General features: G+C 44.0%; 1 protein-coding gene across 1 annotated transcript in view; it reads left to right on the forward strand.

The window, feature by feature from the left end:
• hs3st3b1b (heparan sulfate (glucosamine) 3-O-sulfotransferase 3B1b) overlaps positions 1 to 13,793 on the forward strand; it is a 29,224-nt gene extending 15,431 nt beyond the window's left edge. Inside the window, exon 2 of the mRNA XM_064950381.1 lies at positions 9,326 to 13,793. Coding sequence (XP_064806453.1) covers positions 9,326 to 9,944 — 619 coding nt within the window. The 3' untranslated portion in view covers positions 9,945 to 13,793. The remainder of the gene's footprint in view (positions 1 to 9,325) is intronic.
• Positions 13,794 to 14,323: the final 530 nt, after the last annotated feature.

Consider the following 14,323-nt stretch of genomic DNA (forward strand, 5'->3'; position numbering starts at 1 on the left):
TGTTCAACACCTTTTTCGTTACTACATGATTCCCTATGTGTTATTTCATAGTTTTGATGTCTTCACTATTATTCTAAAGTGTAGAACCCTTGAATCAGTAGGTGTGTCCAAACCTTTGACTGGAACTGTTTATATGTGTATTGTATATGTGTGTGTGTGTCTCTAGGGGATGGTGGTGGTGACATGTATGTTCTTCTATAGTCCCTTTCGTCTTTTGTTCATCCTAGCTGTATCTAGATCAGAGTCATATCTGTATCGAGATCAGAGAGTCATATCTGTATCTAGATCAGAGAGTCATATCTGTATCTAGATCAGAGAGTCATATCTGTATCTAGATCAGAGAGTCATATCTGTATCTAGATCAGAGAGTCATATCTGTATCTAGATCAGAGAGTCATATCTGTATCTAGATCAGAGAGTCATATCTGTATCTAGATCAGAGAGTCATATCTGTATCTCGATCAGAGAGTCATATCTGTATCTAGATCAGTGAGTCATATCTGCACTAGATCAGAGAGTCATATCTGTATCTAGATCAGAGAGTAAAATGTTCTTTGGAGCATGTCAAATACCTTCAAATACTGCTTCTGGTGCGGCACGCAAACACACATCTGAATGAGCTGTATCTGAACGACCCCATGATACTGATGAGGCCTGAGTCTACAAGGTGACTGGTGATGGCGATGCTGGAGTCTGTGGCTGCCTCAGGGGTCACCAGCGGTCTGCTAACACCTTTAACAAACACCCACAGCAAACACAACATAACACACTGATCACAGAGGATTACCAGCACTAAGCAAACTCGGGGTCGGGCTCCTGAGTGGCTGCAGCGGTCTAAGGCACTACAATCCCTGGTTCGAATCCAGGCTGTATCACATCTGGCCGTGATTGGGAGTCCATTAGGGCGGCGCACAATTGGCCCAGCGTCGTCCGGGGTAACCCGTCATTGTAAATAAGAATTTGTTCTTAACTGACTTGCCTACTTAAATGAAGGTTAAATTAAAAATATATATAATACAGACCCACCACTGGATTACAGCTAGTGTTTGTGTGTGTGTACCTGCAGTGGAACCCTGTGTGCCCAGAGTAGATGTACTTGTTGTCATGGCCCACTCCCGAAGTGTATACCTTGTGTTGTATCTCGTCAATCCAAGTGTTGAGGTGTCGCGTTGTCATTCTAAAAGGAATTGTGAAATACAAGGACGCTTTTGGCATAGCTGGTCTTCATTCCTCCCTCTTCAGTGGAAAGTACTACTGAAAATGGCAGCAGCTCAGGGTAGGGACTAGGATTGCATCCCAAGTGGCATCCTATTCCCTATGGCATCCTATTCCCTATGTAGTTCACTACTTATGACCAGGGTCTATAATATTCCCAATGTAGTGCACTACTTATTTGACTAGAGCCCTATGGCCCCTGGTCAAAAGAAGTGCCCTATATACGGAATAGAATGCTATTTGGTACATAACCTCGGTGGGCAGAATGTGTAAAGCATGAGAGGAGGAAGTGAAGGCAGCACATTCTACCCCTCACCCCCCCACCCCCCGCCACCCTGTTCCCCCACCATCTTAACTGTTTTATTTATACCACATGGAGAGCTGCCTCTCCTTGCACCATGGTCTTGTTATTAACACTCAGTAATTCCGCTCAGCCTGCATGGCCACAGGCATGTACCTCGATGCGGGCCCTCCAAGCAGAAAGATGTCACATTCTCACTGTTATTTGTCTTTTCAGAGGTACTGAATAGCAACAAATAAACCCAAAACAGACTGTGTAGCAAATTGTGAGTTATAGAATTGAGTGATTTGTGTGTGTCATGCTGCAGGGATGGTAACCCATCACAAAGGAACCACTGTGGTTGTGAGAGAGGTTTCTGGAGCACTCTAACCTCATTTAAGTGTTTTCAGTTCAAAAACAGAGATTCCAAATGGCACACTATTCCCTTTATAGTGCACTGCTTCTGAGCAGTCCATGATCAAAAGAGGTGCATTATAAAGGGAATAGGGTGCCATTTGGAATGCATCCAAGTATCTGAAGCTGGCGGTTACAGTAGTACAGTGTTGGCGTGTCGTTTTGACACTTTGCCTGACATACAATACCTAACTCTGTATGGGTCGTTTAGTTTCTGTTTATTTACTCTTCTCTGCTGGTGTCCGATGTTCCCTCCAAGAACCAGGCTGGTCCTTAGCCTAAACTAAAACCATGGAGTTGGACCAAACCAAACCGCATGGCCTGGGCCAAACTCACACACACAGACACTAGCAGTAAAACATTTTTTTATAAGATTGCAACTTTGTTGGCATATTTCTCCCAGTGAGTACAGTGATGTATGGGGCCATTTAGGTTAACTGTTTGTTAACGTTGAAGCCAAAATGATATTATTTAAATGGGATGCTCTGAGAGTCTGAATCCTGAAAGACGATAGAGGGTTGAGAGAGGCTGGGCTCAACCACCCAGGTCAGTGTGTCTGGGACGATTCGCCTATCTACATTATTCATCTCCCCTCTTCAGTAGACAGCTCAGACGGCCTCTTCCAGGGGCTTCCACGCTCCATCAGTGTGTCTGTCTGTGTGTTTGTGTGTGTGCATGTGTGTATCCAACCCGACATCTTACAGAGACCCAGTGGCTCCATTTATTCAGTGAGGTCTGTTAATGTGTAACTCCAGGCCTGGATGGAAAGCACCCTGACAATCTGAAGAGGGGCTTCTTCTCAAGGCTTAATGGTCCTTTAGTATCAAATAGGATTCATCCCACAATCAGCATGAGTTATTTACTAACAAACAGTCACAAATAGAGACAACACACACACACACACACACGCACACAATCAAGAGAATGCACACATGCACACACACACAATCACACACACACACACGCACACAATCAAGAGAATGCACACATGCACACACACACAATCACACACACACACATGCACACAATCAAGAGAATGCACACATGCACACACACACAATCAAGAGAATGCACACATGCACACACACACAATCAAGAGAATGCACACATACACACATACACAATCAAGAGAATGCACACATGCACATTCACTCCTGGCCCTTAGGTTAAGAGGAGATCCCTGGATCTTTTCATACAGGAAATGAGCTGTCAGGAAACTCTAAGTGGCCACATACCAGAACCTACCATCCACCCCTCTCCCCTACTCTCCTCTCCTCTCACTCTCTCAGTATGGATCTTGTGCCTCTGCCATAAACCGTCATTTTATTATTTTGAATTTATAGCCAAAGCCTTGCTCTGCGGTTAAATACTCTGGGCTCAGTGGGGTATATCATAACGTCTGGCTTCTGTGTGTGTGTCTCAACACTGCTTTGGGAATATGTATGTAGTGGGCCAGGAGTGTTGTGCATGCCTGCCTGTCTGCTCAGTCTGTGGCATCCACAGTATGGGTGTGTGTGTTTATATTTCAATCCCATTTCATAGACAGACTAGCTTCTCCTGCTGGACAATTACAAACAGACTGTAGTACATTACTTTCAGCACCCTATAGAGGCTTCATAATGTCTTGTTTACCAGTCAGAGATTCACAAGCTGTTGAATTTGTTCAAATTAGACTTGGAATAAAATATACTTTCCATTGTTGAATGGATCCTTCATCATCCTTGCATTGATAAATGGTGTTTTTGAAAACAACCAGTCTAACTATGCAGAATGAGTATCTCGTAAGCATTCAGAACAGAGGGAGGGGCTCCAATAGAGTACTCAATAGACCACTTTAAGCGCAGACTTAATTGCTAGTAAGCCAGTTGTCGAGAACAGGGGTTAAACCTCCAAACTTTGTGGTCAGTCAAGGAACAAGTGGGCCTTAAGATGTCTATCTTACACCGCAGAAGAGTCTTTGTTTTTTAGCCAACGACTTTGTAGCCACATCTCTCCTCTACTCCCGTTCATCTGAAGACCTTGGGTGAGAGGTTGGAAGAAAAGAAAGAGAGTCTTTCAAGTGCTTCCTTCCTTCATTTCCTCCATCTCTCCCTGTCTCCTCCTGTGAAGTGTCACTTAGCTTCTCTCAGATCTCCAGGCTGGTCTCTGAGCGGTTTGGGGACTGCTACTGATCAATAGCCTATAGAGTATTGGGAGAGGAGGTAAGTGTTTGTAGTGGCTATCCAGGAAGTAATTAATAAGTTCAGAAAGCATTACAAAGGAGTATTACCAAGTGGGACGACTCAGTGCTCTAAATGGGCAGAAGTTTTTCACCTGATAAGCTGCAACAGTAGAATTCTGAGAATAATTATAATTATTTGATTATATGTATATTTTTATATGTTATTTTCTTTAACTAGGCAAGTCAGTTAAGAACAAATTCTTATTTACATTGACGGCCTACCCAGACCAAACCCGGACGACACTGGGCCAATTGTGTACCAACCTATGGGACTCCCAATCCCGGCCGGATGTGATACAGCCTGGATAGGTGACTCAGCATTGGTGAGCCATCTTGAGGTGAATCACATGGAGAGTAGACGTAGACTGTCTTTGGTTTTAGCTATCACCTAGCTTTAGTACTCAAAGTCTGGAAATGATTGGGCGATTAGCTTTGATTTGTTTTGACTTCGGGTCTTCGGGTTAATTTAAACAGCTCTACAGCTACTTAGAGCCTAAGCTGTTTGTGTGTGTCTTGTGTTGGTGTTATCTCTATGGGGAGCAGGTCTAATCAACAACTTAAGGTGTGCATCAGTCTCTCCTGTCCCTGGTGGACGAGAACTATCTCTCTTGATTTGCCTTCACACAAATGATCCTACAAGGGATAGACACCTTGAGTAACAAATACTTTACATGCAGTGACATACAACCAATGCCACCTGTATCATATAGGGAACACCATAACAAGGCAACTTTTCTCTCCTCTGTCAATTAAACAGACCGGTGGTCATTTTGTTGCGGCTGTTACAGATGCACTCGTTCAATGGAAACAGAGGCAGCCTCTTATCGTCCAATCAAACGTGACAGAAGATAGAGAGACAGAAATAACCCCTGTCTTGTCTGCATTTATCTGTGTGTGTGTGTGTGTGTGTGTGTGTGTGTGCATGTGCGTGTGCGCGTGCGAGTGTGTTTACTGTATCTATGATGGGATGTGGGCCGTTAAACGCAGGCCACAGGGCCACTCCAGTCCCCCGTTTGAAGTTGGCATGCAAAGAGGGCTTCTGCTTTGTGTCTTATCGCTGTTTGGCGTCCCTTTCAACTTGGAAAGAAAACCCTTCGACGGAGGACAGACAGAGAGAGAAAGGGGAGAGATAGAGAGAGGGGAGATATAGAGAAAGGGGAGAAAAAGAGATGGGGAGAGAGAAAGAAAGAGAGAGAGAAAGGAGTAGAACCAGCAGCTGAACCGCTTTGTAAAGTCCTGCTTTTGAACATCCTCAGCTCTAGAAAGGAAAACCCATACAAACCTGGCATTTTGTTGTGTGTTCCGATGTGAAGAGCAAGGGTAGTTCACCCTAATGGTAAATGTCTGTCATGCAATTTTAAGATATCTAATATTTTTGGAATATCGTAATGCACTCTCAAACGTTTGCATAATTTTAGCCAGTAGTTTTGAAAGTGGTGCTCACGAGCCAAAAGTGTCCCTGTTTTTTGAGTACTACGTCATCAAATTGAGTACTACGTCATCAAATTGTGTACTACGTCATTCATTTCGTATGATATGTTTATTTTTATTTGTATGGTATGTTACGAATCAAATTCGTACTGTATGTTACGAATTTGTTGTGCTTAAGATCCTGGAGTGCATCTTTAAGTCGTTATGTATTGTAAGGAACCAACAACGTAGATGGATGTTGGTTTCTTAGAGTGAAGACATTTGTCCCATGTGTCATTGAGCAGAGAGAAGCGGAGGCAGTGGAAGGCCCCTAGAGCTTGTGGAACTTCTGGAGTCTTTAGGGGGGCAGCTGAGTGTTCCAGGGGACAATCTCTAGGCACACGTTCCACTCTAGAGCTCTCCAAAAGCTCCTCTCACTCAAAGCTGAGAGTGATCGAGAAGTGCTTCCAATCAGTCCTCAATAGGCACCTAGCCCCCCACCTCACCCCTCCACCCTTACCCCAGTCCTTACCCCCGCCCCGATGGCCCGGCCACTGCCTCGTTCACCCCGCCGCCAAAGGACAATGCTCTCGATTTGAAAGGAAAGCAGGGAAAAAGAGGGTCTCGTTGTCACAGAATTGCCTGTTTGCTGACAGAACCTTTAAAAGCACTACCTCATAAATCAAAACAGAGCATAATAGGCATTGTTCCTCCCAAGACCTACTCTTCCCACTGAACTGAGCCCCCTCCTCCTCTTCTCTTTTATTCTACTCCCCCTTTTCTGCTTCTTTGGCACTCTTCTCAGAGAGAAGGGAGGAGGGGCCTTCTCTTCTTCTCTTGTGGTGTATTTGGCAGGTCTGTTTAGAGGGTCTCGTCTTCCCGCTCCCTCTCTCTCTGTCCAGCTCTACCCTCCTTTTACCCTCTCCCTCCCTCCATCCCAACCCCCTACACTTGATTCACAAGAGGGATTCCCTGAGCTAGGATCACCATAATCTATCAGCATGCACATTCTACCTCGATCTCCCTCCCTATCCCTCCCTATCGCCAGGCCCCATTGTCACTTAGAAATCGGATTAGAAGGAGAGCTGTGTGCTGGTTCTGTGTTGGTTTGCTTCTAGGGACTTTATGCAGCATGTTAGCACTACATAATACAAAAAGGTTGCCTGCAGTATCACCATTATTTCTAGAGAGAATTAGTGACTAATGCTTTGTATTTTAAGGCTGACATGTTTGGTTTATATTCCTTGAAGACATTCGAGAAGCCTGTGTAAACACTTTAAGTGGGATCAACGCTCTTGAAGAAACAGTAGTATGTGTGTGAGCATGCGTGTGTTTGTGTGCAAATGTTTGTGCGTGTGTGTGTGTGTGCATGTGTTTGCTTGCACTGCTTTCTTCCTGCATGCGTGCCTCCGTGTGTATGTGTGTGTGCTTGTGTGTGTGTGTGTGTGTGTGTGTATAATCAGTCTGTTTGGCTTACACTCCTTTCTTCTCTATCTAATAATGGTTTTGCTTAAGGAGAGATCTGTCATGCTCTTGCAGAGAGATTTGGTGCATCTCCCTGTTTTGATTTCAATAGGCAGTTAATGAGCTTTTGGAAGAAGCCTTGGTTCTCTTTCCCCTGCTCCCTTCTCCTCTTCTGTGTCAGCAATCAAGCTGATATGATCCTAATTAGATCACTGGCTGGCTCTTGAAAGACTCTGTTGCTACTACACATACATATCTGTCAAGAAATGTCCATGAACCATTTCATTAGTTACCTCACATCACCCTGGGCCTTCTCTCCTTCATTTCCTCTCTCTCTCTCTCTCTCTCTCTCTCTCTCTCTCTCTCTCTCTCTCTCTCTCTCTCTCTCTCTCTCTCTCTCTCTCTCTCTCTCTCTCTCTCTCTCTCTCTCTCCCAGAAAGCAATGTTTTACTCACAATTTTCACTATAAAACGTGACCACTAGTGCATTAAAGGAGAGCCAGCCAGTAGTACATGTCAATGAATTAACCATGAGGTGCAGTAGTTTTACATGAACTAGATTCTAGAGCAGAACTGAGGAGGACATAGAACTGAAGGAACTGTAGGACAAAGAATGGTACGCCTAGGTCTATATGGCAGCCCCAGTGCCTCTTACAGCAGACATGGTGTGTAAACACTCACGGTGGGATTACATAGTGCAGGGACAGTTTTTACAATGGTTGTGTAACTCTGGCCCTGCACAACAACACAGCCTGTTACATAGGGGACAATAGGCTAACGGGAACCCTTATCTCCGTGTGCACCCTGATAGCCTGTCTGCCTGGGTTATCTCTCTCTCTCTCTCTCTCTCTCTCTCTCTCTCTCTCTCTCTCTCTCTCTATCTCCTTCCTCTATCTGTCTTTCTTTCTCTCTCTCTTACTATCTTCCTCCTCCTTGCTTTCTCACTAACTGTCTGCCTTGTTTGCACTAGGGTTCAAGCAAGATATTATCAGTATTCTAGTGTGTATTTCTACATATGTGTCCTGCAGGGTTGTATGTATCAAGACTGTGTGCATGTGTGTGTTAAGGAGTGTGCCTAAGCACAGACGAATGCATGTTCCTGTAATCTTCGGTTTATAATAGTACCCCTCACCTCCAGCTAGCAAGTATCAGAACCAGAATCACGTGAAGACATCAGAGACGTACAGGGTTTCCTGCCAGAGGCTCCAGGGGCTCTCCGCCAGGGAGGGAAAGGGGATCCGTGTCCCGGTGTCCGTCAAAGCCCCTCTTATTGCCTCGCCATAATCCACTCTCTATGATTGTCCACCATTTCTGAAACCCGAAACCGTCTTGGCAGCGGAGAACATGTTCACTTTTCATTCAAATGCCTCTTGATCATAGGTTCTGTATGTAACTGATACGTCTCACTCACTCTACCACAGCCGTACTGGCTGGCCCTGGTCCTGTTAGAAACATTGGGTAAAGTGAAACATGTTGAGTCTCCTTTCAGACAGCTCGAGGGCTTATTGTTGAAGCACTCCGCCATGGGCACGCCACAGAGAGCTCGAGCTAAATCAGTGAAAGGCAAATTAGGCTGTGCTTTGCTGCCTAAGCGGTTAATGGTGTAAAGAGGCAGGGTGGATTAAGATTTAAGCCCAGTCTCACTGGACCATTAGGGTGGTTGGCAGAGCCAGAAGAGACAGACAGGAGGGATGAGACGGTGCACTTCTCTGTGTTGTTGATCAGATGATGAATTAGCCCAGGATTAATAGAAAAAATGGTTCTCCATAGAATTTGATTGTAAATTCTACGCTACACAGAATTTTCTTGTAGGTGGATATTTACTGAGCAACATAGCTGTATGACTACAAGCGATGTGAGGGCCTCTAGCCTGTGTGTATGTTTTTAGTGAGTGGTGTTTATGTTGGAAGGCTGCCTATAGTAATAGGTTGGGAGCCCTGTAATAAGGCCAAGCGGCCTACACTAACTGACTGACTGACTCATTGATTGTAGAACACAATGCTCTCCATCTGGTTGATTACATTATGCAAGATAGATTACATTATGCAAGATTCTCCTCCTAACCACTCTCTCCCTCCCCTCTCTCTTTCTCTCTCCCTCTCTCTCCTCCCCCTCTCTCCCTCCCTCCCACTCTCTCTTTTCCTTTCTCTCTCCTACCCCCTCTCCCTCCCCTCTCTCTCTCTCTTTCTCTCTCTCTCCTAGCCCCCCCTCACTCTCAAGCAAAGTGTATTTCTGGCTGCTTTAAAAATGTAATAGTTCCTAGTTCTAAGAGTCATGAGTGATAGATTTTCTTCTAACACGGTCCTCTTTTCTTCTCCTCAGGGAGCTGATGCCCAAGACCCTGGAGGGCCAGATCACCATGGAGAAGACCCCCAGCTACTTTGTGACCAGAGAGGCCCCGGCCCGGATCTCCGCCATGTCCCGGGACACCAAGCTTATTGTGGTGGTGCGGGACCCCGTCACCAGGGCCATCTCTGACTACACGCAGACGCTGTCCAAGAACCCCGATATTCCCACCTTCGAGAGCCTGACCTTCAAAAACAGGACTACGGGGCTCATCGACACATCCTGGAGCGCCATCCAGATCGGCATCTATGCCAAGCACCTGGACAACTGGCTGCAGTACTTCCCCATGGGTCAGATCCTGTTTGTGAGCGGAGAGCGTCTGATCAGCGACCCGGCCGGAGAGCTGGGCCGGGTGCAGGACTTCCTGGGACTCAAGAGGATCATCACAGACAAACACTTCTACTTCAACCAGACCAAGGGCTTCCCCTGCCTCAAGAAGGCTGAGGGCAGCAGCAAGCCCCACTGCCTGGGCAAAACCAAAGGGCGGACCCACCCCAACATCCACCCTGAGGTGGTGCAGAGGCTACGGGACTTCTACAGACCTTTCAACATGAAGTTCTACCAGATGACAGGACATAACTTTGGTTGGGATTGATGGATGGGAATTTGGGAAGACACATTGTTTTTTTTCTCTCTCTGTAATTCAATGAATGGCAAAAAAAGACATGCGAGATATTGCTATATATATATGTAAAATGTACAGAAATCTATTTTATAATAATTTATTTTTATTTCTAAGCAATTAATTCACTAAGCTGCCTAACCATATTGTACATACATAGCATCTGGCCCACATTTATTTCCTAGTTGTTGTTTTTTTACATTCCACATTTTATTTTGTTTCTTTATTCTTCCCTTAATGGTCCCTCATGTCAACTCAGTAGAGTTAAAATGGTCCCTCATGTCAACTCAGCAGAGTTAAAATGGTCCCTCATGTCAACTCAGCAGAGTTAAAATGGTCCCTCATGTCAATTCAGCAGAGTTAACATGTCAACTCAGCAGAGTTAAAATGGTCCCTCATGTCAACTCAGCACAGTTGAAATGGTCCCTCATGTCAACTCAGTAGACTTAACATGTCAACTCAGCAGAGTTAAAATGGTCCCTCATGTCAACTCAATAGAGTTAAAATTGTCCCTCATGTCAACTCAGTAGAGTCAACATGTCAACTCAGCAGAGTTAAAATGGTCCCTCATGTCAACTCAGCAGAGTTAAAATGGTCCCTCATGTCAACTCAGCAGAGTTAAAATGGTCCCTCATGTCTACTCAGCAGAGTTAAAATGGTCCCTCATGTCAACTCAGTAGAGTTAAAATGGTCCCTCATGTCAACTCAGTAGAGTTAAAATGGTCCCTCATGTCAACTCAGTAGAGTTAAAATGGTCCCTCATGTCAACTCAGCACAGTTAAAATGGTCCCTCATGTCAACTCAGTAGACTTCACATGTCAACTCAGCAGAGTTAAAATGGTCCCTCATGTCAACTCAATAGACTTAAAATGGTCCCTCATGTCAACTCAATAGAGTCAACATGTCAACTCAGCAGAGTTAAAATTGTCCCTCATGTCAACTCAGCAGAGTTAAAATGGTCCCTCATGTCAACTCAGCAGAGTTAACATGTCAACTCAGCAGAGTTAAAATGGTCCCTCATGTCAACTCAGCACAGTTATAATGGTCCCTCATGTCAACTCAGTAGAGTTAAAATGGTCCCTCATGTCAACTCAGTAGAGTTAAAATGGTCCATCATGTCAACTCAGTAGAGTTAAAATGGTCCCTCATGTCAACTCAGTAGAGTTAAAATGGTCCCTCATGTCAACTCAGTAGAGTTAAAATGGTCCCTCATGTCAACTCAGTAGAGTTAAAATGGTCCCTCATGTCAACTCAGTAGAATTAAAAAGCAGATAAGTAATAATTGGTAACTGGAATAAGAATATAAGGATATTGATAAAGGCACCATTTCACAGGTATAGTGTTCACAGAACAGTGATGAAAAACCCATTCATGTACATTCTGATTTAAACGTTTATAATCACTTTCACGTCCAATAGCCATAATTAGCCCCCCCCCCCACACACATTGTTCCTTGTCTAGTTACCCCTATGAGTTTCTGTTCCATCCATTCAAAATGTTGTGCTTCATATTGTGAGTTACCCCCATCCACATCCCATTATTCTACCGTCCCATTGGTCAAACCAGCTGATCTCCTGCCCTGTCATTGGCCTAACCAGCTGATCTGATGTCCCTTTCATTCAATAACAGGTGGATCAATTGGCCTAATTGCTCCTCATTGTGTCAGACATGGTTAAAGGGTACGTCTGGCCTCCCTCTTGTAGAGCTCCTACAGCCTGTTCTAATGAATCCACCAAAGGCCTAAATCCTATTTCTGACAGCATCACTTTGATAGGGCTCCATGTTGACATGATGCTAATGGAATAACGTTACTGAGGTCCATCGATTCAGGTCTCCTCTACACTATACTCTTGCTCTCATTACAAGACACTGTTGGCTCAGAGCCAAAGGTCATACAAAGTCCCAATTAAATTAGCTCTGAGAGACGTTTGATTTGTCGAAGAGACAGAGAGGGGAGGACACTCTGGGTCAGGGGAGGACTGTAGTATTGTCCTTGAATGCATCCCAATTGGCACACTCATTCCCTATATAGTGCACTGCTTTTGACCAGAGCCCAGTGACCCATGCTCAAAAGTAATGCAATATACAGGAAATAGGGTGCAATATACAGGAAATAGGGTGCCATCTGGGACACAGTGCAAGCGCATGGCCTGAGTTGAGGTAGGAGCGAGCAGTGGCCTATACATCTGTCTGATACAGAGCATAACGGTAGAGATGATAGAAAAACCACTGAGCGCTCTGCTTCACTGGAACACATCATCCTCAAACAGGATCGTCAGGCCTCAGATCAGATCTTGAAATGCGTCCCAAATGGCACCCTATTCCCTATATGGTGCACTGCTTTTTACCAGATGTCAAATGACAATACTTTTGGGCCTTTGGTCTAAAGTAGTGGACTATGTAGGGAGTAGGGTGCCATTTGGAGCGCATACACAGATCAAAGGGAGAGTTTCTGAAATACTCTCTGCGGGAACGGCCTCGGGCGAAGATACAGAACATCACTGTTGTCATGGTAATACTTCATTATGGTATGTCTATGGTCTATATAGTTTGCCTTATTCAACCCTTCATCCTAACATTGTTTCTTTCATAGTTTCATATTGGATCTCAATTCGCTCCTACTTGTTGCCAAAAAAATACTTTTTCAGAGTATGGAGCTCAGATAACAAGTTACCTAGGCTACACTGCAGCTTGAGTCACTATCTTTATCTTTTGAGCTTTTCTTTTTTTGGTTCTTTGTTTTTCTCAATGCTTCTTTGTTATTGTTTGTCTTTCTGTCTGAATTCTTGATATGCAAGAGACAGTCTGGCGTTATCATTCAGCGATGTACATGCTGGCCCATACCCTCGCAGGTAGTGTCTACTTCAGAGTCATACTATGCTCTTTAGGGGATAAGAGGGCTGATTCTGCTTCTCAAATGGTACCCTACACCCCATAGTGTATTACTTGTGACCAGGGCCCATGGTTTTTACCTCGAACTAGTGGATGGTAGCATACTATGGTAGGTGGATGGTAGGGCTTGTCCTAACATTGTACTGTCCCTTATTCACATATAGTGTCTTTTTTCCACCAAGGAATTGACACTTATTTTCAATTATCATGCCTATATGGATAACGCCTCAATCTCTCCTTCTCTCCTTATAGTGCAATGGTTTTTGAAAGCATTTAAAATGGTCTTTATATAGAGCAGGGAAACCATGTGAGAATACAAGTTATCACATTCTGAATTGGAATAATGTTGATCTTTCTCCCTGTAATGGCTGGATTAGGGGAGGCTGGGGCAGTTACCCCCTGTTACATTTGCCTCCGGTCTCCCCTAATGCACTTGAATTCTGATCTTGGTCATGTTACTAAGAGAAAGGGGTTACGTCCCAAATGGCACTCTATTCCCTATTTACTGCACTACTTTTGACCAGGGCCTTTGTGGATCTGGTCAAAAGTAGTGCACTTTTATTGGGAATAGGGTTCCATTTGGGACGCATTCTATCTTAAAAATGTGCACTCATGGTCATGGTCCACGCGGCTGCATCCATTCTGGTTGACTTTTACTCAACCCTTTTAGAGCTCTACAAATGTTAGTGATGTTTGTCTTATTCCCATCCGCATATAATATGGTTAAAACTTAGACGTTTAGCAGATTGTGTATGTATAAAAAATGAAAAAGAACATGTAAATCAAGTATTTTGTGGTATCATGTACATCAAATGAATTAATTTTACACAGTGAAAGAGCAAAATGGAACAGATGTTTCTAGATAATTCAATACTGAACATTCATACTATTTCTTTGTATGAAGAAATAAATAAAAAAGTATATATTTTACCACGTTCTAAGTTCCATCTTTTGAATTTCATTGTGAAAACATGAACATCATATGGAATTGTCAATGTCAGAGAATGAAAATGTAATATGTAAAACATTTACAATATTGAATCTTTGCACATCAAAAGAACACACAAGAAAGTAATGATCTGTAATTCTCGCCACACGAAATGCAAAAAGTGCTCGTCTAGCTGTCTAGCAATTAGAGTAAATATGCTAGTAAATACTTGTTAGTAGTGCACTCAGACAGTAAATAGTTGTTCCTAGAGCACTCAGACATTGCACAATTGGATCAATGGTACTTTTCCTGTGGTGTACCTTTTCTCTAAAATGGAGGCTTTCTGGGAAATGTCTCATTACTGGTAGTCAGAGGAGGTCTGAAGCAGACCAAGGGCATGCTGTGTCATCCACAATGGTTGGGAGGTGTGTGTGTGTGTGTGTGTGTGTACGTGCATCAGCGTGTGGGGTGTGTGTACATGAGAATGTGTGTTTTTGTGTGGGTGTGAATTTGTGTGTGTGTATGTTATTCT

Source organism: Oncorhynchus masou, chromosome 31 (genome assembly GCF_036934945.1).
Source record: "Oncorhynchus masou masou isolate Uvic2021 chromosome 31, UVic_Omas_1.1, whole genome shotgun sequence".
Classification (NCBI taxonomy): domain Eukaryota; kingdom Metazoa; phylum Chordata; class Actinopteri; order Salmoniformes; family Salmonidae; genus Oncorhynchus; species Oncorhynchus masou.